This window comes from Macrobrachium nipponense, chromosome 30 (assembly GCF_015104395.2).
Source record: "Macrobrachium nipponense isolate FS-2020 chromosome 30, ASM1510439v2, whole genome shotgun sequence".
Lineage (NCBI taxonomy): Eukaryota > Metazoa > Arthropoda > Malacostraca > Decapoda > Palaemonidae > Macrobrachium > Macrobrachium nipponense.
Window position 1 is genome coordinate 10,331,842 of NC_087218.1, and position 26,477 is coordinate 10,358,318.

At 41.4% G+C, this 26,477-nt stretch overlaps 2 protein-coding genes across 3 annotated transcripts in view; one reads left to right on the plus strand and one right to left on the minus strand.

The window, feature by feature from the left end:
- Positions 1-22,537, plus strand: part of LOC135202267 (phenylalanine--tRNA ligase alpha subunit-like) — a 59,666-nt gene extending 37,129 nt beyond the window's left edge. Inside the window, exons 12-16 of one of the 2 annotated variants that reach the window (XM_064231568.1) lie at positions 174-316; positions 7,661-7,816; positions 16,174-16,266; positions 17,435-17,595; positions 21,725-22,537. In XM_064231568.1, the coding sequence (XP_064087638.1) occupies positions 174-316; positions 7,661-7,816; positions 16,174-16,266; positions 17,435-17,595; positions 21,725-21,926 (755 nt within the window). In that variant the 3' untranslated portion in view covers positions 21,927-22,537. The remainder of the gene's footprint in view (positions 1-173; positions 317-7,660; positions 7,817-16,173; positions 16,267-17,434; positions 17,596-21,724) is intronic. The other variant, XM_064231569.1, reaches the window with a different exon arrangement.
- Positions 22,538-23,381: 844 nt separating this feature from the next.
- LOC135202268 (4'-phosphopantetheine phosphatase-like) overlaps positions 23,382-26,477 on the minus strand; it is a 56,467-nt gene continuing 53,371 nt past the window's right edge. The window contains exon 16 of the mRNA XM_064231570.1: positions 23,382-24,367. Coding sequence (XP_064087640.1) covers positions 24,259-24,367 — 109 coding nt within the window. The 3' untranslated portion in view covers positions 23,382-24,258. The remainder of the gene's footprint in view (positions 24,368-26,477) is intronic.

A 26,477-nucleotide genomic window follows, 5' to 3' on the forward strand; every position in this document is an offset into this window, starting at 1 on the left:
GCCACACAAACCTATGAAAATTCGAAGTTTGCCTAAGTGATAGGTTGTGATGAAAGACTAGGAAGTTTCCCTTAGAGTTCACAACCTCCTTATAACATTGTACATATATTCTTCAACTAGTTCTCTTATTTTCCAAGATTATAAATAACTCTTAACTTACTATATTTTAACAGGTGTTCCTAAGCCTGGTGAACTTTTTGACATAGTGATATATGCTGATCCTCGGCGTCCTCCTTATAGTATTCGAGTTTTGGCAAATGTGATCTCCTCAAAGTTAAAGACTTGTATGCGAGTCCACTGTCATTCCACTGTCAAGGTAAGCAGGATTGTCAGGTAAAACACACTGAGATTACATTTGGTTCCAAGTATGATTTTATAATTTAACACTGCAAATCTTCCATAAACTTTGTTGTGGTGAGGCATTCTGAACTTCTTTGTTGTTTGTGAGGCTTGATTACATACGTATAGCTTTTTCTGAGATTAGATTGAAAATATAATTTTGTACATGAACTTTCCTGTCAGATATATACTTAGCTATACGTCTCTGACGTCACGACAGAATTCAAAACTCGCGGCACACGCGACAGGTAGGTCAGGTGATCTACCTTACCCGCCGCTGGTGGCGGCTGTAAGAACCAATCTCCCTTTCCAGCCAGAATTTTTTCTGTCGCCGGTGACGACTACACCTGTGGTTGTTACCTCCTGACAGCTTTATTTGATTCTCGTTGCTGTGGATTTATTTGGACTGACTTTCGGTGAAGTACCTGATCTTGTTGGCTTGGCATACGCATTTGTGGATTGTTTTTGGATATTGATTTGGATTTTTCTTTGATTTCGAGATGTCTGAGTTAGAGGTTAAGAAATCTTCTATGTTTAGGGTGTGCTCTATGGATGAATGCAAGGTGAGACTACCGAAAGCTACGGTAGATCCTCACACAGTTTGCTTTAAATGTAGAGGGAAAGAATGTTCTTTTGTTAACCCGTGTGAATCGTGTGAGAAGTTGGATGAGGGTAAATGGAAGGCTCTTTCTTCCTACTTGAGGAAGTTAGAGAAAGACAGGGTGAGAAAGGCTTCGTCTAGGAGTTCTAGTAAGTCTCGTATTAGCGAGGTAGAAGAAAATCCTGTTGTAGCATTAGAACCTTCTCCAGTTTCAGCTCCTGCGCCCTGCATCGAACCTAAGGATACGACTACGGAAGTGGCAACCATGAGAGCCACGATCCTTAGCATGGAAAAGAAGATTCGTTCGTTGCAAGGTAAGAGTAGTGAAGGTGAATTGTGCAGTGACCCCAGTGCAGTGGAGGGTGCGTCTGATCGGCTCCTTAATGCTTCCAGGCCTAGACCTCTTCCAGACTCCCAGTCCCAGTGGAGGAGAAAGTCAACAGCCGCAGGAAGGTTAGGGAGAACTCCCACCGATCAGGCGTCCCCTCGGTAGATCCTGAATGTTTCGTACCCAGGCTGCCCTTGTTCGCGCGAAGAAGGAGGTATTGCGCCAATGCTTCTCTTCTTCTTCCTCACCTTCGCCTAGAGGAGGATGGAGCGCCTCGGATTCTTCGCGACCGATGAAGAGAGCCTGGAAGGCTCCTAGCGCCTTTCCTTCCAGGCCGGAAGTTTTTCCAGAAGAGCTGGAAGTAGAGATCAAGAAACCCAGGATGGAGCAGGAGTTCTCGCCTCATAGTAGGCTTCGAGCCTCTTCTCCGGTGGAGGATTTGCAAGATCTCCAGCTCGAATTCTTGCTGGACTGCAAGCGCAGATTTCGGCGCTGGCGGGCTCCTTGGCAGGAGGAACGCGTCGGAAAGACGTCTCTCTCCCTGTCAAGAAGTCTAGGATTCCTTCGCCTGTGTTACCGTCTCAGTCAGAGTCGGTTCTCTCTCCTGTATCAGCGGATGGAAGGAGGCGCTCTTCCCTCGGCAGACGCTTGTCGTCTTCCAGGCGTCAATCGCCCAAGAAGCTTTCTCCTGGTGACTACATCTCTCCAGTAGGAAGGGATCTAGCGCCTAGTAGGCGTTCGTCTAAAGACCGGTGTACAGCCTCGTCTTCTCGCTCATTTCCGAAGATCCTTCATTCTCCGGATAAGAGAGCCTACTCTTTGATGGATTCGTCAAGAGACAGGATCTCGCCTTTTGTTAGGCACCTTGAGCCTAGTAGGCGCTACTCCCCAAGTAGACGCTCTCCCGCTCCCAAGCGCGGGTGGCGGAGGATAGGCGCTTTTCTCCTGATAGGCGCGGCTCTCCTTTTAGCCGCTCTGTTCAGGACAGGCGTGTAGAGCCTGAAAGATATGTCTCTTCTGGGAGACTACCTTTTGAAGAGACACACAAGTCTGGATCGAAGTTTGTGGAGCATGGTAGACGCCGGTCACCTAGTAGGCGACCTTCTCCAGGGCTTCGCTCTCCTGTAAGTAGGCGCCAAGAGCCTAGTAGGCGTTCGCCTCATGGTAGGCGCAGCTCGCCTGGCAGCCGCTCTCCTTTGAACAGGCGCATGGATCCTGAAGCGCCTTGAGCATAGTAGGCTCTCCTCTCCTAGCAGGCGCTCCCCTTTGGAAGCCCGGAATTCTAGGAGTAGGATTAAGGATCAAAGAGCACGCACTCATCAGAGTAGGAAGGACTCATTCGAGAGGAGCTCTCCAGAAACTTTGGCTTCCCCTGATAGGCGCCAGTCTGCTACTAGACACTCTCTAGACAGACGCACTTCTTTAGAGAAGGCTAATTGCCCTTGTAAAGAAGCGGAGGGTTCTTCAGTGGATGAAGTTGAACCTTCAGAAGAGGATTTGGTGAAGGACTCGTCAGTTTCGTCCTATAAGATCCTTACAGATCTCCTTCTTCAAGAGTTTGGAGACTCCCTTACTCCCGTCGCTCCTCCGTCTCCTCTCTCTTTATTCTCGACTTCGAAGAAGACGAAAGTTTCCTCTTGTGTGAGATGAAGCCAACCATCTCAATGAAGAAGGCTTTGAGAGGTTTTGGTGATTGGCTGCTTTCTAAGGAAGAGAAAGGGAAGACTGTGTTTTCTTTCCCTCCTTCCAAGCTTACGGGCAGACTGGGGTTTTGGTACGCGTTGGGAGAACCCCTAGGCCTGGGTCTTCCTTCATCGGCGGATGCGGACTTCTCTTCTCTGGTAGATGCAGCACGACGCTCGGCTCTTTTGTCTGCTAAGACTACCTGGGCTATGAACGAGCTTGACCACCTGCTGAAGGGGAATGTTTAGAGTCTTGGGAGTCTTCAACTTCCTTGACTGGTCTTTGGGGGTCTTGGCTAAGAAGACTCAGAACCCGGAGGCTATTTCGCCAGAAGATCTCAACAGTGTTCTAACGTGCATTGATAAAGCAGTTAGAGATGGATCGAGCGAAATAGCCTCCCTGTTTGGAGCAGGGATCCTTAAGAAGAGATCAGTCTTTTGCTCTTTTCTGACTAAGTCTGTTTTCGCATGCCCAAAGAGCCTCTCTTCTGTATTCGCAGCTCTCGCCTCTGCTATTTCCGAAGAAGATAATACAGGACATCTCAGGATCTGTCTCTGCGAAGGCGACTCAGGACATGCTCGCGCAGTCGGCACGGAAGCCTAGGACCTCCTTCCAGACGAAGACGAAGAAGGAGACTCCAGCTAGACAGGAGCCCTTTCGAGGGGGCCCTCCTTCTAGAGCCTCTACCTCGAGAGGTAATAGACCTTTCAAGAGAGGTAGATCCTTCTCACGCTCTGCCAGAGCTAAGAAGTAGGGAAGTAGTCCTCCAAACACCAGTAGGTGCCAGGCTTCTAAGATTCTCGGAAGCCTGGGCAAAGAGAGGAGCGGACAACTGGTCCCTCTCGATTATCCGGAAAGGATATCTGATTCCCTTTACGGAAAGACCACCGTTGACAACGACTCCGAGGGAGTTGGTGGCCAGGTACAGGGATCCATCATGAGCCTTGCTTTAACACAAGCAGTGGAACAAATGTTCGAGAAAGAGGCTATAGAGCTAGTGAGTGACCCTTGCTCAGCGGGCTTTTACAACCGCCTTTTTCTAGTTCCAAAAGCCTCAGGAGGATGGAGACCGGTTCTGGATGTAAGCGCCCTGAATTTCTTTGTAGAAAAGAGGGAAAGTTCGCCATGGAGACGACATCCTCATGTTGGCGGCCCTTCGGCCAGGGGACTGGATGGTGTCCCTAGATCTTCAGGATGCTTACTTCCATGTGCCTATCCATCCTTCTTCAAGGAAATACCTCAGGTTCATGATGGGAGGAAGGATATTCCAGTTCAGGGCTTTGTGCTTCGGCCTTTCAACAGCCCCTCAGGTCTTCACAGGCCTAATGAAAAATGTAGCAAGATGGCTACATTTGGAGGGAGTCAGAGTGTCCCTTTACTTGGACGACTGGCTAATCAGAGCCAAGTCGCAGAAAAGATGTTTGGAGGACCTACAAAAGACCCTTTTCATGGCAAGTTCTCTGGGACTTTTGGTGAACTTTCAAAAGTCTCAGTTGATCCCCAGTCAAGATCGTATCTATCTGGGGATTCGGATGGCTTCTCTGGATTTTCGGGCTTTTCCGTCTCCAGAAAGGATAGCCCGAGGGTCAGAGAAAGTCAAAGCCTTCCTAGAGAAAGAAGTATGCACAGCGAGGGAGTGGATGAGTTTGTTGGGGGGACTCTCCTCGTTGGAGCAATTCCTTTCTCTAGGAAGGTTGCACCTCAGACCTCTCCAGTTCTTTCTACATCGAAACTGGAGGTGTCGTTCGCAAAACCTAGAGTTCTCCTTCGAGATCTCAAGGGAAATCAAGAAGGACCTCTCTTGGTGGGCCAACCCTCTCAGGTTTGCAGAAGGGATGTCCCTTCACATTCCGAACCCAAACCAAGTGTTGTATTCCGACGCCTCGGAAACAGGTTGGGGAGCAACGCTCGGCTCAAGAGAAGTGTCAGGCACCTGGAAGAAGGAACAGGTGACCTGGCACATCAACAAGAAGGAGCTGATGGCGGTTTGGCTAGCTTTGAAAGCTTTCGAGCCCCACGTCCTAGCTTCAGCAGTACAGATCAACTCGGACAACACCACGGCCCTGGCTTACATCAGGAAGCAGGGGGGGACTCACTCTTTCTCCCTGTACCGAGGCAGCAAAAGAACTTCTGCTTTGGACAGAGCAAAGGAAGATTTGTCTCCTTACCAGGTTCGTACAGGGAGAAAAGAACGTCAGAGCAGACCTCCTAAGCAGGAAAGATCAAGTCCTGCCTGCAGAGTGGACTCTTCACGAGGATGTTTGCCAGGACCTGTGGAAGCTTTGGGGCAAGCCTCATATAGACCTCTTCGCCACAGCCAAGAATGCGAGGATAGCCAACTACTACTGCTCTCCGATATCGGACCCGAGGGCAGTGTCGATAGACGCGTTTCTACTAGATTGGAAGGGTCTAGACATGTATGCTTTTCCTCCATTCAAGATACTGGGAGAGACTAAAGAAATTTGCAGAATCGGAGGCAGCAAGGATGACGCTGGTAGCCCCGTTCTGGCCCGCACAAATATGGTTCACAGAGGTACTGGAATGGTTAGTAGATCTTCCGAGAACATTACCACAGAGGATCGATCTGCTCAGACAACCCCACTTCGAGAGGTAACACAAAAACCCTCCCCGCTCTAGATCTGACTGGCTTCAGACTGTCAAAAGTTTGGTCAGAACGAGAGGCTTTTCTGCAAGAGTTGCAACGGCTATCGCAGCAGCAAGAAGGCCTTCTACCTTAGAGTCTACCAATCGAAGTGGGACGTCTTTCAGCGATGGTTGTAGGAACCATCACTTTTCCTCTTCCAGTACTCTGTGACTCAAATAGCAGACTTCTTACTTTTCCTTAGGGAAGAAAGTGGATTGGCGGTATCAACCATTAAAGGCTATCGTAGCATGCTATCTGCAGTGTTTAGGCACAGAAACTTAAACATTTCAGAAGATAAGGACCTTCATGATCTAATAAGATCGTTTGAAAACATCCAAGAAGGTTTCTCCAGGGATTCCGAGTTGGAATCTGGATGTAGTGCTACGTTACCTGAGGTCCAATAAGTTCGAACCGCCTCAGTCTGCCTCGTTTAGAGACCTCACGAAGAAGACAATTTTTCTCATGGCATTGGCTTCCGCAAAGAGGGTTAGTGAACTCCATGCACTAGAAGGAAATGTGGGATTCAGAGGAGATGCAGCTATCTGTTCGTTCCTTCCTTCGTTCTTGGCTAAGAACGAGAACCCCTCAAATCCTTGGCCTAGGAGCTTTGCAGTCCAAGGCTTGTCTGCATTAGTAGGCGAGGAAGCAGAGAGGTCGCTTTTGCCCAGTACGAAGTTTAAAGTTCTATCTACAGAAAGAAAAAACTTAAGGGCAATGATGTCAACCTTTGGTGCTCTGTAAGAGATCCAAGGAGGACTCTTTCGAAGAATGCGCTTTCTTTCTTTATCAGAAGCCTGGTGAAAGAAGCGCATGCGATATGTGATGAAAGTCAATTCAAAGTTCTTAAGGTCAAAGCTCATGAGGTAAGAGCTATTGCCCACGTCATTGACTTTTAACAAAAACATATCCCTGAGTAATATTATGAAGGCAACATTCTGGCGTTGCAACTCAGTCTTTGCAAACCACTATCTGAGAGACGTCAAAATTACGTATGAAAAGTGCTTCGGGTTAGGCCCGTACGTATCGGCGGATTCGGTGCTGGGGCAGGGAGCTGAGACATATCCTTTGTAGTATATATTTTTTCCCCTTGTTAGGTTGTAAGTTTTTGGTTGTTTGAAAGAACATGCGGGTAGGCATGTTTTTCATTTCGTAGTCTAACAATGATTAGATTGGTTAGGTGATCGGTTTATGTTTGAGCTCCTTGCAATGATAGTGGTTAGGTTCTGTCATATAAGTGGGCGAATCCCCGTTGACAGATCCTGCTCGGATTCTATCAAGTAAGCGGATAACCAAATCCCTTTGATAGACCCAAAGAGTCTGTCAGCTGTAGGTCACGCCCTCGCTGAAGCTCTTAAGGCAACGCAGACTCATAGACAGTAACTACGAAGTCTTCTGCCTAAACAGGTAAGAACCAAGGTTGTATTTACATCCTACAACTAGTGTTGCTTTTTCCCCTTTTTTCCGTATTTGTATATTTGCTTGTCTCTTTCCCTCCACCAAGGGTGTCAATCAGCTAAGTATATATCTGACAGGAAAGTTCATGTACAAAAATGTTATTGTTAGTATACAATAAGGTTTTGTACATACTTACCTGGCAGATATATACGATTGATGGCCCGCCCAGCCTCCCCTCAGGAGACAGGTGGTAAGGAAAAATTCTGTCTGGAAAGGGAGATTGGTTCTTACAGCCGCCACCCAGCGGCGGGTAGGTAGATCACCTGACCTACCTGTCGCGTGTGCCGCGAGTTTTGAATTCTGTCGTGACGTCAGAGACGTATAGCTAAGTATATATCTGCCAGGTAAGTATGTACAAAACCTTATTGTATACTAACAATAACATACTATTTAGATATCATTTAACCTCTGAATAAGTCTTTCATTGATAATATCATTGTACTAGTATTTTATTGAATGAAATTTCATCCACAGGCAGTGCTTCATGTTGCATCCTCTGTGTAACATTGATTTGTTCAACTCATTATCTATCTTATGATTACTTAAACCTAGGAGCTAACTTAGTATACTCATACATACATTTGTTTTTAAGCATACTTCTACTTTACAGGAAGTTTCCGAGAAGCTTCAGCAGTTTTGGGGTGAAAATTCAGGGGTTGATAGAAGTGACTCTGATATATGTTTGACTCTTGTTTGGAGACAGAATGGTGATAGTCCAGCAACACTCTTACCTTCTCTGTCAGTCTCTCCTCTTTCAGCTACTCAGGTAATGTTTTAGTTGAATGTGCATTTTTTCATAAACAGGTATAATTACATTTATAAATAAAGTTTATTCAGTAATGTGAAAGAAAAAAAAAAGATAATTTATCGGTAAAAAAATACCCAGTTGTAAATTTAATATACAGTAGGTACATAGCTTGCTTTAATCCCATGAAAATTATGAAAGTGCTTTTTATTAAGGAAAATATTAATGTATCTAGCAGCTCTTTGCCACAGTGTCAGGCTTCAAGGTTTGGTTAAATGTGTAAATGGGTGAATCCTCAAAAGTAGGAGATAACGATATAATTTGCTTTAAGGTTAGTCTAATGGAAAGATGAAGTTTCAGACACAAATTATCTTTGAAATAAAGTGTTATTGAAAATTAAAAGAAAAAAAAAATCTTTACTGATATCTAATATGTGGGTTGTGAGTGACAGTTTTGGCTGCCTTGATATGGAAACACCATCTGCATAAGCCATTTATTAGCATGGAATACAGATATTGTTCATTAAATGTCAGTTTTACCTTTTTCTGTTAAAAAAAATATGCTTCCTCTCATGTGCACAGGTTAGTTATAGGCTTGGAATTCAAAAGTTTACTCATTAAATGCGAGTTTTATCATTTTCTTAGAGAGGAAATGATGCTTTTCATACAATCAACTTACCTGTCAGATATATACATAGCTAAGACTCCGTCGTCCCCGACAGAAATTCAAATTTCGCGCCACTCGCTACAGGTAGGTCAGGTGATCTACCGGCCTGCCCTGGGTGGCAGGACTAGGAACCATTCCCGTTTTCTACTCATATATTTTCTGTCGCCGGTGGTATCAACATCGTTGCTGCCACCTCTTGACTGGAATTCGCTTTTCTAAGCAATTGATCATCTTTTTGTGGACTTTTGGTGACGTACCTGGATCGTTGTTTTGGCATTCGCTACTGTGGACTGGATTTGGACTTGCTTTTTGATTTTCTTCAGAATGTCTGATTCAAGTGTTTGTGTGAGAATGTGTGTGAATGTAGGCTGCAAGGTGAGGATACCGAAAGCTTCGGTTGATCCTCATACTGTATGTCGCAAATGTAGGGGTTTTGATTGTTCTATTCTAACACCTGTCATGAGTGTGAAAGGTTGAATGTTGAGGAATGGAAGACTCTAACTTCTTACTTGAAGAAGTTAGAAAGGGATAGAGTCAGAAGGGCTGCATCTAAGATGGCGGGTAGTTGTACAAGGCCTATTGAGCCTTTGGATAATTCTAACTCTTCTCTTAATTATGATTCTGTATCAGGACCCTCACTGGCCGTACATTCAGATTCAGCTTCGGAAATTGCTGAACTGAAGGCTACGCTTCACAGGATGAAATCCGAAATGGCTGCCATAAAAGGTAAGGATGGTGAAAGTGACTTTAGTGAAGTGAGTGTCCCCAGTGTTGTGGAGGGGGCGTCTGACCGTCTCTGCGACGCTCCCAGGCCTAGACCTCTTCCAAGCTCCCAAGCCCAGAGGAGAAGGAAAGTCGAAAGCCGTACGGAGGTTGTGGAGAATTCCCCCCGGTCAGGCGTCCCTTCAGCAGGTGCTGTGTATAGACAGCCTGCTCAGGACCGCTATCGAAAAAGCGTCCTCAGAGAGTGCTTCTCTTCGTCCGCTTCTCCCTCTCCTAAACGAGGGTGGAAGGATTCAGACTTGTCCAGGCCCCTGAAAAGGCACTGGAGAGATCCTGGTTTGGATTCAAGCCCAGAACGCTTTTCGGAAGAAGAACCTCCTTCTATCAAGAAGGCGAAGAGGGTTTCGCCGTCCCATGATGGGGACAACACGCCTTCGAGGTCTACCTCTCCCGTTCAAGAAGACGCAGGAGAAGCGTCCAAAAGGATCATTTTGGCGGTACAGGAACAGCTTTCCGCCCTAGTAGGAGTCCTTTCGAAGGATCCTCCTCGTAAGAAAGACGTCAGACTGCCGGTCAAGAAGACTGTCGTCTTCCTTCTCCACCAGGAGTGAGGCTCCTGTGAGACGTGAGTCTTTTGAGATCTCAGATAGAGACTCGTGGGAAGATCTGGATCCGCCAGACAAGCGCGTAGCAACAGCCAAGCGCGAGGCGTCCTACAGACGAGAAGCGTCCTCTAAGAGAGAGTCAGACAAGCGAGAAACGCATTACAGACAAGAGGATTCTTCCAGATGGGATACGTCTGCCAGATCAGTAGCTTCAGCCGAGCGCGGAGTAACAAACAGGCGTGAGCATTCATCCAAGCGTGAGGCTCAAGAAGAACATCTGTCACGCAAGGAAGGGACTTCAGGAAGACGCGAGTCTTCAACAAGGCACGAGATGTCAGTCAGGCGCGAGACTTTTCAGAGGCGCGAGGCGCCAGCCAAGCGCGAAGAGTCAGTCAGGCGCGAGACGCCAGCCAAGCGCGAGGATCTTGCCAGGCGCGAGGCGCCAGCCAAGCGCGAGGAGTCAGCCAGGCGCGAGACGCCAGCCAAGCGCGAGGCGCCAGCCAGGCGCGAGGCGCCAGCCAGGCGCGAGGCGCCAGCCAAGTACGAAGAGCCAGTCAAGCATAGGAGCTCTTTACACTCTCTTAGCCCCTCTCCTATTAGGAGTTTGTCCCCAGTAGAGAGAATTGTTGGACAAGAGACCGGAACGAGAAGTGGTCTCTCCTACTGATCCGATTATGGAAGAGGAATCAGAGGACGAGTCTCACAGTAAGGAAGGACTGTCGAACTACAAAGTCTTGACAGCTCTCCTTCTCCAGGAATACGGAGACGCATTGATCCCTGCCGCTCCTCCTTCGCCTCGTTCTCTGTTTTCATGCTCGAAGACTCCGAAATCGTCGGCTTTCGTGAAGATGAGACCGACGATTTCTATGAAGAGAGCTCTGCAATCGCTGGATAACTGGATGCTTACTAAGAAGGAGCTAGTAAGGACAGTCTTTTGCATGCCTCCCCCTAGACTGACCGGCAAGAGAGGGATTTGGTACCAGACTGGGGAGAATATGGGTCTCACTCTCCCTGCTTCAGCTGAAGCTGACTTTTCCAGTCTGGTAGACGCATCCAGGAGACATAGCCTTCACACGGCTAAGATTACTTGGGGCCTTTCAGAGTTGGATCATCTCCTCAAGGGACTTTTTCACATTCTAGAAGTCTTTAACTTCCTAGATTGGTCCCTTGGGGTTGGGTGATGTCAAGAAGGCTCATGCCCCTGAAGGGCTAGAACCGGATGTACTCCTAGCAATTCTGTCATGTATTGACAAGGCGGTGCAAGACGGCTCAGGGGAAGTTTCTTCCTTGTTTGGAGCAGGTCTCTTGAAGAAGAGATCTGTGTTTAGCGCTTTCTTGACGAAAGCAGTATCACACTCACAAAGAGCAGCTTTGTTATTCGCCCCTAGGTCTGATTTTCTGTTCCCGTCACAGTTGGTGAAGGATATTTCACGATCACTGACGGAGAAAGCGACTCAAGATCTTCTCCTGCAATCGTCCAGGAAGAAGAGACCAGTAATGATGGGAGAAAAGAAAGTGACGTCTACTCCTGTTCGGCCCTTTCGAGGCGGCCCTCCAACTAGAGTTACCGCTAAAAGGAAAACGACCGAGAAGAGAGGTCGAGCCTCGTTCCGCCCCTTTAAAAGGGGAAAGTGAAGTGGCGCTCCTCCAAACACCAGTAGGTGCCAGGCTCCGGGGATTTGCGGAAGCCTGGACTCGCATCGACACAGATCCTTGGTCGATGTCGGTTCTTCAGAAGGGATATCTCATTCCTTTCCTGGACAATCCTCCCCTGACGTCAACTCCGAGGGAATTGTCCGCCAATTACAAGGACCCTGTGTTGAAAGATATCTCTTCAACAAATGGTGGATCAGATGTGGGACAAGAGAGCTATAGAACTTGTGCTGGATCAAAGCTCCCCGGGGTTTTACAATCGTCTTTCTTGGTTGCGAAAGCCTCGGGGGGATGGAGACCAGTTCTGGACGTCAGCGCTCTGAACAAGTTTGTTCAAAAACAGAAGTTCTCCATGGAAACCTCTGCTTCAGTCCTGGCGGCTCTTCGCCAAGGGGATTGGATGGTGTCTCTGGATCTCCAGGACGCATATTTTCACGTCCCGATCCATCCTTCGTCGAAGAAGTACCTCCGTTTCATGACGGGGGGAAGGATCTTCCAATTCAGAGCCTTGTGCTTCGGCCTGTCGACGGCGCCTCAGGTTTTCACGAACCTTTTGAAAATGTGGCGAGATGGCTTCATCTGAAAGGAATCAGTATATCTCTTTATCTAGACGACTGGCTTATCAGAGCAAAGTCAGAGGAACAGTGTTGGAGGACCTGAATGTGACACTAAACCTTATAAAGACTTTAGGATTACTCGTGAACCTCGAGAAGTCCCACTGATCCCCAGCCAGAACTTGTCTATCTGGGGATTCGGATGGATTCTCGGGGTTTTCGAGTATTTCCTTCTCAAGAGAGACTAGCGAGAGGTTTAGAAAAAGTCTCTCTTCCTTAAGGAAGGAACGGACTTCGGCGAGGGAATGGTTGAGCCTGTTAGGGACCCTTTCCTCGCTCGAACAGTTCTTTCACCTAGGAAGACTTCATCTCCGTCCTCTTCAGTTCTTCCTCAGAAGTTCGTGGAACATGAAGACAGGACTACTCTCGGACTTTTTTTCCCATTCCAGATCTGATAAAACGTCATCTAGAATGGTGGTTACTCCCACTGAGGAAAACAAAGGTACTTCCCTGGAAATACAGAGCCCAAACCTTGTATTGTTTTCCGACGCGTCGGAAAAGGTTGGGGAGCAACTTTGGGAAAGAGAGAAGTGTCAGGCACTTGGAATGCTCTTCAAGTGTCCTGGCACATAAACTGCAAAGAACTGCTAGCTGTACACCTAGCTCTAAAGAGCTTCGAACCGTTAGTTTGCAACAAAATAGTTCAAGTAAATGCGGACAATACAACCGCTCTGGCCTACATTCGGAAGCAAGGAGGTACTCACTCGTATGCCCTTTACGAACTCACGAGAGAACTTCTGTTGTGGACATCCCAGAGGAACATCTCTCTCTTGACGAGGTTCGTTCAGGGAGTAAGGAACGTACGAGCGGACAGGCTGAGCAGGAGGAACCAGGTCCTTCATACCGAGTGGACCCTCCACTCAGAAGTTTGCCTCAAGCTCTGGTCTCTTTGGGGAACTCCTCATGTCGACCTCTTTGCCACGTTCCTCTCGAGGAGACTGGAAGTCTTCTGTTCAGTGGTAGAAGATCCAGAGCTCTAGCAGTAGACGCCTTCCTACTAGATTGGTCTCAGGTAGACGTTTACGCATTTCCCCCATTCAAGATTCTGGGGCAAGTACTCAGGAAGTTTGGTGACTTCAAAGGGACAAGAATGACCCTGATAGCCCCCTTTTGGCCAGCTCAAGAAATGGTTTCCAGAGGTACTGGAGTGGATAGTAGACTTCCCCAGATCCCTTCCACAAAGGAGGGATCTTCTCAGACAACCACACTTCGAGAGGTTTCATCAAAACCTCCCCGCTCTCGCTCTGACTGCCTTTCGACTATCGAAAGACTTGTCAGAGCGAGAGGCTTTTTCTAGTAAAGCAGCAAGCTCGATCGCTAGAGCCCGGAGAACTTCCACTATCCGGGTTTATCAATCCAAGTGGGAAGTTTTTAGAAGGTGGTGTAAGTCAAAGAAGTTGTCCTCCTCCAGTACCTCTGTAGCAGAAATAGCTGATTTTCTGTTATTTCTGCATGGGAAGAGTCGCCCCTCCTTCCGTAGCCACGATAAAGGGCTATAGGAGTATGCTATCGGCCGTCTTTAGGAATAGAGGCCTAGATTTGGGAAACAATAAGGATCTGCATGATCTGATTAGGTCATTTGAGACCAAGAAGTCTAGAATGACTTCTCCCCCTAACTGAATCTTAGACGTAGTACTGAAGTTCTTGACTTCGGAGAGATTTGAACCCCTACATTTGGCCTCGTTTCGTGATATAACAAGAAAATGTTTATTCCTTTTGTCACTGGCGACGGCAAAAAGGGTTAGCGAACTGCACGCCCTTAGTGACAAAGTCGGGTTCAATGTAGATTCAGCCATCTGTTCCTTCAAGGAATTATTCTTGGCGAAGAATGAAAATCCTTCGAACCCCTGGCCGAGAAACTTCGAAATAAAAGGATTATCGGGTCTCGTCGGCAGGGAACCGGAGAGGTCTCTTTGCCCGGTAAGGGCTTTAAAGTGTTACTTAAAGAAGAAGGAACAGTTGGGAGGTTCTAGACAAGGCCTGTGGTGCTCAGTGAAGGATCCATCAAGACCTATGTCTAAGAATGCATTAGCCTTTTTTGTCAGGAACGTAATTATGGACGCTCATAAGGCTTGCACGGACGATTCTTTAAAACTTCTGAGAGTAAGAGCTCATGAAGTGAGAGCAGTGGCGACGTCTCTCTCTTTTCAGAGAAATATGTCGCTGAAGAATATCTTGGAAGCGACATATTGGAGATGTAATTCTGTGTTTGCGGCTCACTATTTGAAGGACGTGCGTGTGACCTATGAAAAATGTTTTTCATTAGGTCCTTTTGTGTCTGCGGGCACAATCCTGGGTACAGGAGCTTACAACAATCCTTAAGATTTTTTTTTACTACTTAAGTCTAATAGATATGTTCTAGACTTTCTGCTGAACAAGTGCAGTTGCCGCACAGGCGGCCAGTCACTTCAGTTTAGTAAGGAACTCTTGTGATATCTTATATTAGATAAAAAAATTTTTTTCGAAAATTATTGTGTGCTTGTGCTTTGTGGTTGAGTTACGGTTGTTGCGAAGAGTTGGGGATAACTCTGAGCAATTTTTAATACTAACATGGTGGTTAGGATCAGGTGGTCGGGATTGGTTGTATGCTCCTTAATAAGGTGTGTTGTCATGTAAGTGGATCAGCACCCATTGACAAAGTCCTTTCAGGCTCTGCGAGTAAGTGGATAAGACCCCTTCGGCAGACCCACAAGAATTCTTGGCCATAGATCACATCATCTCGCTAAAGTTTCTTGAGGTGATGCAGACTACGGGGTGAAAACACACGAAGTCTACCACCTATCAGGTAGGAACCAAGGTTTTTATTTTATACCTACAACAGATGTTGTTTACCTGTCTATTCTAGTAGTAGCTGTCTCTTACCCTCCACCGAAGGGTGCCAATCAGCTATGTATATATCTGACAGGTAAGTTGATTGTATGAAAATGATATTGTTATAATACAATAAAGTTTCATACATACTTACCTGGCAGATATATACGATTAGGGCCCACCCAGCCTCCCCGCAAGGAGACAGGTGGAAGAGAAAATATATGAGTAGAAAACGGGATTGGTTCCTAGTCCTGCCACCCAGGGCAGGCCGGTAGATCACCTGACCTACCTGTAGCGAGTGGCGCGAAATTTGAATTTCTGTCGGGGACGACGGAGTCTTAGCTATGTATATATCTGCCAGGTAAGTATGTATGAAACTTTATTGTATTATAACAATATCATTTTCCTTAATATACACAGGTTATTTTGAGCATGGGATACAAAAGTTACTCATTAAGAAAGAAATTATCCTTGCATCATAGAAAACTTTTAAGTTTAGGGAACTGGCATTCTTATAAAAAATGGTAGTGGGAAAATTTCCCTTTTTGTCTTTGATTAATTGCGCAAAGCTGTGTATCATAGTACAGTACTTAATTGCTTTTATTGGATTAAAAGTTTGAAGTTTGTTTAATAATTATCTAAATATTAATGAGTAACACCAGTACTACTATAATGACATCTATAGAAAGTCAATAGTACTACTTGTTTTGTGTTTCAATGTTCTTGAATTTTGCTATGCATGATGTAGATTTTGTGGCATAGAAGAGTTTATTTTGGCAGTATTGTAGTTATAATTTTATTTAAATTGTCTTACATATTATGCAAAGTAGCAAAAAGGAGCATTGAAACTAAACTCTGAAAACTTTCCTTAGAATTAAAATTTTTGTGTTCACCTTTTGTGTGTTTACTCATACCTCTTACATTTTAATTCAATTTTTTGCTGCATGGAATTTGCATATAACAACCTTTAATAACGTCCACTTTTCTGCCACCAAGTTCCTGTAGGGAAATACTACCTATATTTTGACTTGAGGGGCACTGTGGTGGCAGTATATTTGTTCTTGAAAAGGTTCTTCCAATCCCAGTTACTCTGCATTTTGTCTGTTTTTGTTCATTAGTTCCTCTCTATCTTTTCACTCCAGTCATTCCAAGCCTTATTTAGAAACAAATCCTTTTTAACAGCTATATAAAATATATTGACATAAAAGGAAATACATTTTGCCTCCAAAAAATTTATTGTATCATACATGAACACTGTAATGTTGATTGAAAGGACATAATGTGCATTCTTAGCTACATCCCCTAGGTAGCATCCAGGTGTACAAGTCCACATGCAAGGTGTTACATGGATGAGATGCTGAAAACAAGAAAGTGCATCAAAGCTGGCATAATTTTAGAAGTACAGTACATAACAAATTGTGGTGTGTGAGAAATGAAAATTTTTACCTGTCATGCTCAGGTTGTGTTCTATTTTTGTAATTTAGATTGACTTAGTGTATGTATCTTCATCACTGATTTTGTTTGTTTATCTGCTTAATGGTTCGTGAATTTATGCTGTAACAAAACTAACAATGTATTTTGTATTACTTCAGAAATGCTTGTAACTTAACATTGAACAGTATGAGAATGGGCTTGCTTCTTTTTTATACAAAAATAGATGTAAATTATTGATGCTGAAAACAGAATAACAATTCCTAAGTCCATCATTTTTTTTATGTATGTTACTTTCTTTGCTTATATTTCACTCAGCATTTGTTTTTTTACTGATTCATGTTCATTCACACAATTCTTTCTCTATTCATTCCTCATTCATTATAATTTTATCCTCTTTTCACCAAGACTAGAAAAGTCATTATTATTACATATTAGTACTAATATTAATATTATAATTATTGTTATTGTTAATGTTGGCATTGATGATGTAAATTTATCAAGGCAAGTTTTATTAACATCTGGAGACTAGTAGGCATTGTTAGCCTCTTCTGTTGTGTATTATACAGTGAAAAAAATGCGTAGATAGTTTAGTATACATAAGTATATATTTTAACCATTCAAATATTCATTCATTTCACTTCTTTTGTTTTATTTATGCATTGTTGATTATTCTTTTTCATTCATACAGTTGTGCCCTCTTCATTTTTCTCCTTCATCTTCATCTTTTTCTTAGGTTAATCCGTAGTTCGGATCACTGTCTAATGAGCCGACTCCAGCTTTTTCTTTTGAGTGGCTCATTTCATAATTGATTTTGCAGATGTATTACTGACAGATGCTCTTCCTAACTCCAAACTTTCCTTTTTTTTCGGGGCTTACCTAGCAAAATTATGCTGGGTTGCCCCCCCCCCCCACCTAGTGGTTAGGTTCTTCATTTCTTATTTCTTCTTATTTTGTAATTTTGTTTCTAATGTTTGTTTAGATTTATTTAACATTTTCTAATTTTGTAAAACAGATGGTGCATATAGTGAGATAACTATTTATGTTCCAGGCAATATGTATAGTATATATATTTGGCAAAGATTTCATAACAACAGTTGCATCCATTGTTAGCTTAAACATTTTTTTTATTGCAGATTTGTGGTGAACATAACATTGGTCGATATCTGTCACGATTAGCGGAGAGTTTGTCATTATCAAGTAATCTTTACGAGTGCCTTTCTAGTCCAGTAGTCATTGCTGAAATCGATGAGCATTTGGATCAATGTCATGCAAAACTTGTACTTGGCACAAATAAGTGAGTTGATATTTCTTTCTTTATAGATTTTAGAGACTAGATAAATATTAACTTTGTAGCAGTTTTGTACCTTCTAGAAGTGGCTAGAGACCACCATTATCTAAGGAAGGCAATAGGTGAGAAAGGTCTTCAGTGGCAGTATCCCACTTCTTTATTACAGGTTGGCTAAGACTTGATAGTATCCATGCCCAACAGTCCCCCTGACTTTTGCACCCACGTTCAACGAATTAGCTGCCTGTACCCAAAAGGCTGACAACACCTGTAACCCATATTTGCCTTTTGGTGATGGCAAAAAACTCTTGGAGGAACCTAACTTGTCAGTCTTGGCAGGTATTAGGGTTACTGGAGATGAGATAAGGGATTATTAAGTCCTGAATAACTGTGTTGGATAAGGACATTCCAAACCTGTGTAGAGCTATCCTAGATGCACCAGAACCTTGTCAGTTTATGATCAGGTAGATTGGTGTTCAGAGCAGAGCATGGTTTCTGGGAAGGAAGCCTTTTCTTACATTCCCTGGTCTGTCTCTTTGTCACCTTCCTCTGAAAATTCAGTCAGAGGATTGTCTTTGAACAGGTCAAAAGCCTTCTTACAAGCAGAGATAATAATCAAAACAGCTGAAGACCTGGCAGGCTTAGGGTCCAGGAAAATGGGGATGTCTTAGAAGTAGTCAGCTGGAGCCTCTTGACAAATTACCTATTGTCAATGGGGTCAAGGTCAAAGCTGACATAAATGCCTCCTTTTGTGGTGACTACGTGTGGCATCACTGGATGATTAAATGCAAAGGGTGAAGAACAGTGTAAGTTTCTCTGGAAGGTAGTTGCTAAGACCCAAGCCCTCTGTGGCAAATCTCACACCAAGAAACTGTATTGGTAACCTCAAAACAATTATAGGCCCATTAAATACAGAGGTTTTTTCCTTTCAGATGGCTGTTTCAGTCGTGCAGCTTCAAAGAACGATGTACAAACCAATCAAACAACTTCTGTTTTAGGTTACTTTCTTTTTTTCTCCTCCAGCCTTACCTTGTATCAGTGATTCTGTCTTCAAGGCTCTGAGAAAGCTCAGTTTTTAATAGCTGTCCTTGAACTATACTTTTAATATTTCATTTAGAAATTGACTAAATTTACTAATTGTTTTTTTTTCTCCATTAAACACCTTCAAAGGTGAGGGGAAAGTAAAACATAGATTTATTTTACAGAATGTGGGCTGCACAGAAAAAGTTATGAGACAGGAAGGTTGGGAGGCCTTGGTATTGGCAGAAGTAGCAGAAGAGACAGCAGTTGGTCTGTGGGGGAGAGGGGGCGGGATTGTGGTAGTAGATTTTCTGGATTCATTGCTTCCTGCGATGTTTGCTGATGTTCCCAGTCTTAAGGCGCTGTCACACTAGCGAAATTTCCGTCGACTTTTTCTGAGTTTGTCGCCGACTTTCCAAAGAAGTCGACGTCATTCCGTACTCTGGTTGTCACACATGTTCTTCTTCATACCGTGGTTGTCGTCGTCAAAACGTAAACAAACCATCTGAGCTGTGACTTCCCGGAATGATAAAACAACTATGCTTTATAACACAAAGCAAATATGCTCTGTTTTTTCCTTCTGTCCATCCGCCTGTGTGTTTTCGCATGGTAACACTCATCCGGGCTTTTAAATAGTTACGCTATGTGTAAGTTTCAGGTAAATAAAAAGATATCTGAGTGTACATTTTCAACTGAAAAGTGTTTTAAGAATTCACTGTATGCGAATTACACCGTTAATATTCGAAATAGGATATTATTTAAAGCCCGGGACGCAGTGTTACTATGCGCAAACACCACAGGCGGACGGACAGATGGAAAAAAACAGAGTATAGTGGGTCGTGCTTGCATGTGTTTAATGATGCTGCATAGAATTTAAAAAAAAAATCTTGGGTTCGGGCCTGGTTAAAAAGACGTGAAAAGTTTTAATAAAAATAAATAAGCTAGGGCTAGCCTAGATAGACTGTTCGTAACCTTGTTTACACAACCACAGTCAGACTGTATTATAAATTAAGCTAGAGAGAGACTGCAAAAATTTTAAAGATTTTTGTTTATATTATTTGCTAATGCCAAAATAAAGCTCAGCAAGTTCAGGAAAGTTTTCCCTGAGTCGCATAGTGATCTCTTAGTAATTTTTTTTTTTCATTTAAGACCCTTTTCATAAAACTATCATGCTTATGGTCCCATAAGCATCGTCTCTCTCCCATATCTTCGACCAAAAACTGTTCTGGCAACCTTGTCCACTGTACCAAGAACTCCATCTTGCATCTGATGACTTGAAATGCGCGCTCTCCGAGATGTAAACAAACAATAAAGTCGACGGTAGCGATGGGTTGAATTCGATCGGTACCGTTTTCAAAATTCGTGACGACGACACCAGAAAGTCGTCGTCAAAACATGAAAAGTCGACGTCGAATTCAAAAGTCAACGGAAATTTCGCTAGTGTGACAGCGCCTTTACTGGTTCAGGGGTTGCTGGACTCTTGTGGCTGAGGTCATAACTTGAAAAGTCCAAATTCTGTAGAGTTGCACATTTTTATTTTTTCAGCAGCTCCTGGTAGGTGCTATTTCCAATTTTTGTTTTTCAGTTCTCCTTGGTTCAGGAACAACTCATTGACACTTGCCTCTTCATCTTCCATCTTACAGTGCCTTTTCCTCAGCTTGAAAATATTGTCACTGTAATTCAAATAAGTTTTCATTACCTTCTGCAAATTAAGTTTCTTTGCCAGAAAGATGCAGTTTTTCCTCGTGACTACAACTGTATCATTGGCATTGAAATTTTAAGTTTGCTTATGATCTGTGCGTAACTTTTTCCTCGATGATTATATGCATGCCTTGGGAGCCTTGCATAGAAACACCAGTGGGCTGATAGATTCCTTATTATTGAAGGGACACCAATACTTCTTCACTTTCATTTCTGTATCAGTCTTATCAAGTTCTGCCAAAGTGTGCCTTGAAGACTTAATAAAGAGCTGATTAGGAGGTTGCTGAAGTGGTGTGGCGTTTAGTGGCAGAAGACAACTGTAACATCCTCTGTAGAGGTCAGGTGTGTGAGGGAACCATTGACCTTAATGAGGATATTGAAAGGAATTCCCTGTTCCTTGCAATAAACTTCTGACACATTACATAGACGTTTGCATAGTGCTGGCTGTTATTCAACCTTAGGGATTTGCATTTGGGCAAATAATTGTCGTCGTACCCCTTCAATGCTCGTCTTTAGGGAATGCTAAACAGCCACTGGCCTATATTCATGTCCAGCAAAGTTGACCTCAATAAGAAGTTATGCATTCCTTGGAGGCTTTAAATTTTTGTGCTGTCTTCTCTTTAATACAAATGTAAGTCATGCTAGGCATGTGCTTCCAGTATAGACCAGTCCTTTGAAGGTTAGGAATCTGCTTTATCATGATTTCCCACCTTTGTGATTGTCTCCAGTATGGCAAGGTACTTTTCAGCAGCACCATGACCTGGCAAAGCTGCTTTTATTCCATGCTCATGTATTTTATAATTATTCTTTATTACTTCAGTTTTTTTACCTACATTGTTCAGCACCATTACCCTCATAACAGGCCTTTACTAAAACTGTTGCACAATACTAGTGCTCAAAACTAAGAAAACCAACAATGTTCCAAGTGATCGACAAGACACCAAACCACACCATCACTCAACTGATGGGGTGACACTGTTCCACGTAGCCATACCTGGCACAAATGTCCTTAACAAATCTAAATGTGAATGAATATTTGTTCTTGACAATACTGTGCATTATTTTGAATTCACGTAAATCTGCTAGTTACTCTATTGTGTTCTAGGGACTTTATACCTCTATTTTTAAAAGCTAGTGCTCTACCATGCCATACCATACTGCAAGGTATTCAATTGTGTGCAAATAAGTAGGAACTTTTATTTTATTTATGCAATTGAAAATTATGCAAGCAAGAAGCAACTTTATGTATTGCAAATAGACTTATTGTACATTGCCAATTTTATTGGCAGTCAATACTTTGTTTCCATTCCTCAAATTTTCCTTCTAATGATTAATTTGATTTTGATGTTAGAGGATGATAATCTGTCTTTATTGTTGATATATTTTATAACTTTTTTTTTTTTTCACTATTTTACAGGGATAGAGCAAGTTATATTAAATGCCTTAATACGAAGTTAGAGAAAGGACCCTTCATTGCTGGTTCAAACTTGTCTCTAGCTGATCCAGTTATTATTTCTACTCTCCTGCAACTCCGCTTAGTGGATTCTGCACCCAATAATGTCCGAAATTGGGTTAAGACATGTTTAAATTTACCAATTTGTCAGAATTTAACATTATAGCCACGATTAAAACTAGATACTCAAGCCTGTTGCTTAGGTACGAAGGTCTCAAACTAGTATTCTTGTTGCTTAACTCTACTTTCAGACATTTATTGTAAAGATATAGTATTTGATGTTCAAGTACAGTCTTAGGTATCTTGAAAATTTTTTGTAACTTTTGCCATTACAAATGATCTTTAGTGCCAAATTGACAGATGTAAATAAATTCCAAATGTAAGCAGCTGATATGGCTGCATTTTCTTTTTACTACACTGTACTTAAATACACACTCAAAATACTGTGTAATTTGTGTAAAATATTTTTCATTGATTTTTTACTTAATTTTCTTGTACTGTACTTTTGTGTGATAACTCCAACACTGTGATATAAAATTTTGTGCAACATATATGGAAACTAAATATCCAAGCTTAATTATCTGCACTGATGGTTATGAATAAAAAAACACACTATTCATTGCCTATTTACATATATATGTAAAATTCCATGTTCATCAATGTTTCTTGAATATTTTGAAAATTACTCAGAAATCTTTGCAGTCAATGGCCTAACTTTTATAGAAAAATAATACTGTATCCTTGAGTAATTCTGATAAAGTGGTATCAACAAGGAAATAGTTGTTTTACTATACTATTGTTCATGTAATTTTAATGATTTGTTGTGAACTCTTTATATACAATGGAACAAAAATTGTCTTTTTATAAATAATTTGAGAATAATGCTGTACAAGGCTGCACAAGTTTTAGGTCTTCCTAACTAGAATGAAGAACTTACTGGAGAAAAAAAAATGACAGCTGAGTGTTCGTAATGGTTGAAAACAAATTGTGTAGACTAATGAGAAAACACTGTTACGAGCTTTTGATTCCATCCATGATATACCACATAAAAAATCCATGGTAGTGAAATCTTTTTAAATTTCGAATATATCACAGTAATGTCAGTTAATTAAAACTACTCTACTACTACTGTATAAATTATTAAAGATGGAACCAAGTTACTTGCATTCCTAATTAGTTAGTTATAAAATGATAAGCACCATTACAAAATGTCAATGAGGAATGCAAATAGCTACCTTTCAATGGACTGTATCAAGCAATGAAGAGTACATTCTTATATCACTGCTGTCATGGTGATAAAGTACAGTATTTTTCATTTGGGTTGACATTTTAACAACCTGGAAATTCTAGTATTGACACATTAACAACCTGGAAATTCTAGTATATCATGGACAAAACTACAAGCCTCTTAATAACTATCAATCTAAACACCTGCGATATTTTCAGTTCCTTTTTCCCAGTAAATGGCTCAGTCTGGGTAGAAAGAATTAACAAAAATAATGTAGATAACATATTGCAAATGTTAAAATAAATGACCGAGGAATAAAAGAAAAGCAGATAATCTCAACATTCCATGAAAACTTAAAAAAACATCAACAGGAGTAGAAATTAAACAACAAAAACCAATCTAAACAAATAACCATGTTATTGCTTTTTAATTTAACTTGCCATTTTAACATTCTTCCAAAGCCTTTAAGAAAATAAACTTTTTCTCATGAAAATATACAATCAAACTAAGAATATACAATGTACTTTTGTAACATTCAAGTCTTATTACAGTATAATCAGATTCTATAAAACAGACAGACATTTCATTTCACATTAACCTGATGGTAAATAATTACAAATATACAATATGTTACAATTAAGAGCTGAGGAATAAAAAGTTCTTTAACCCTTTCACTGTGATATAGCAAGTAGTACAAACTTCAATATTTCCTGAGTATATCTAATGTTTGATTTTCTTTCAAGTTCCAAAGGGGCAAACAATTTAAAATGAGGATTTACTTATTTATTTTTTAAAATGTTCCCATGAAAAGGATAAACGAAGAGTAAGAATATGGGTGTGGAAAGTTAAAAAGAAAAAAAAATCCTACAAGACATGCAAAAGAGTCATGGGCAGAATAAAACCATACCACTAAGATGCACTACACTTTTAACAATTTCTAAACTATTAACCCAAATTATATGATAAGGTTAATAAGATTCTCAAGATCCAATGAAAGGGTTAAATAATTTTTCACGATCACTAAAAAAACATTCTCATGATTCCAAAGGTAACTTTCACATTTTCATGATTGCAACAGTGCATAAATAATAATTTAAATTATACCCACTTGATTAAAATTTACCAATCCTTAATAATGTATGTAGTATATATGTATGAGGCAATTAAATTTGTTTAACTATAAATCCATACCATTTACAGTATATTTATAAAAATGGCTTTAACAAGGTTTCATTTCATAATCTGTAAAACATAAGCCTTTACTTATGTACTATAAGCTGGAGTTGCTTGATGCTGATGGTGCTGCTTCAGAAGTATCTTCTAAACGGTTATCAGCTGCTTCATATTTACACATGACGGAAAACATATCACCACCCAATCTGTGAACAGTTTACAAAAGGAATTATCGTATATTTCTGCATAGCAGATGACATTTAAATCCTAAAATTCAGCCCTAAAAATTGAGACCCCCCATTCTAAAAACTAAACCTTGAATTCTAAGTGATGTTTATTGGCAGCCTAACCTTGGCCTCGATGCAATAACCACAGATATTCATGAAAAAATACAATACAAAATATGAAATAAACTGAATATAAAGGACCATTTTAACCTATTATTGGCATAGTCTAGGAATAATTCCATATCAATAAAATGAAATTTTATATATATGAGCCCCGCTGAGAAGATGTAAACAAAGTTATCATTGCACCTATAGAAACCTTTATTTTTCAGTAATCATTCAGAAATTTTAAAGCTAGCATAATTATGATAGTAATAAAATTAAGGATAACATAATACACAATAAATTTTCATTAAAAAATCATTATTTTGGTGGTAACAATTTTGGATTAAATATTACTGTTTAGAACAACTCAATCAAACGAATGATGATCATATTATTGTCAGCGGTTGTTTGTGATTGGCAATGAAATGTTAACAAACAATGACTTCCCTTTTAGGCAGCATGCGTAGGAAAAACATGATGTTTCATTTATTTTGAACTTTAAGGATACAGGAAGTAAAATAGCATTTGTAATATCACCATCTTGATATAACCAAAAGCTAGCCTATACACAGATGGTTTTGTAATTTAGCAGTTGTTTTATACTACAGATATGAGATAAATTCATGATAATTTGCCATAATTTTTTACCCTGTCTTAATTAAAGGTCGTCTAATACACGGAAATATACGGTAATCAGAAATGTAAATCAATTCTTTAAAATAATAAAAGTTTTACATAAGCTGTACTCTTAAGGCAGATTGATAAGAATATGTTTAAATTTTGTCTCATATTTACAAATTCTGACTGCAATTTCCCAAAATTTTTTAAGATGCAACTAAACCGGCTTTAAAGAGATAGAGTAATCACGTCCTCTCTTAAAGGCAGTAAGAAAGTAACTGATGAGCTCACAGGATGGCCAAGGCATTGTGTGAACTACCAATACCCCATGAGCAGGTACAGATGCCAATAGTTCCTGGAACACACAAGTTTTTTTTAGTAATTTTACCGGATTTCCAGCTGGCACTAGAAGATTATCCTAATGTTAAGACCAAAGGTTTTTGTATATGAACAAACAAAATTATTGACAGTTAAGTCATACATCAGACTTCAAATCACCTATACTAGTCCATAACCTGTATTTGCAAGTTCTACAGAAAGTAATACATACATGTACTTGCAAGTCCTTAAGAAAATGATGCACACAATTTTTCTGGATTTTAAACGCTGTTTTTTATCATACAGTCATATTTTTTTACACAAACTCATCACACAAACTCATCAAACATGAGCTGTTTTATTCCATTTGCAACTTATCCATCTTGTCATTTTCCTGGAAAGAATACACCTACTTTATCAGGACAGACTTTAAATACCCACTGCACTGTGCACCTCCGTAGTGTCGGCCTCTTGGCAGCACTCTACCAGACCGTCCTTTGTTCCCACCTTTGGTGCCTTCTTGATCTTGTGCCTAGTTTTCCTCATTTAGGCTCTTTATCCTTATCCTGGATTAGTATTTCCTTTCTTGGTGTGTTTGTAATGTGCACAGGATGGGACAGTTTCATTAGTCTTGCACTGGATGGAACAGACTTTCATCTGTCTCCCTTCACAGATATGAGTACCTAATCTTTGTTCTTTCAGGAACAGCTTCATTTACAGATAATACTCCTTTGTTACATGAAGTTAACACTTATTTACCATTCATTATCCAGGATCAGAGTGTGGAATATGTGTTTGCCCTCAGGAACCATAACAGAAATAATATTCTCAATCTTCATTTTTATGTACACACTGAACAGAGACTGCTAAAATAAAATTTTCAATCATTCTAACTACAATAATTGGGAAACTGAAGCTTCTGCTACTAAATTATTCTTAGATTTTATTTTAAGCTTAAAATTTTATATTTGGATATTATTTTGCTTCTTCACTAAAACTGAATGGGATAGTGAAGTGATGAGTAAGAGACTACTGTTGTTTTCACCAA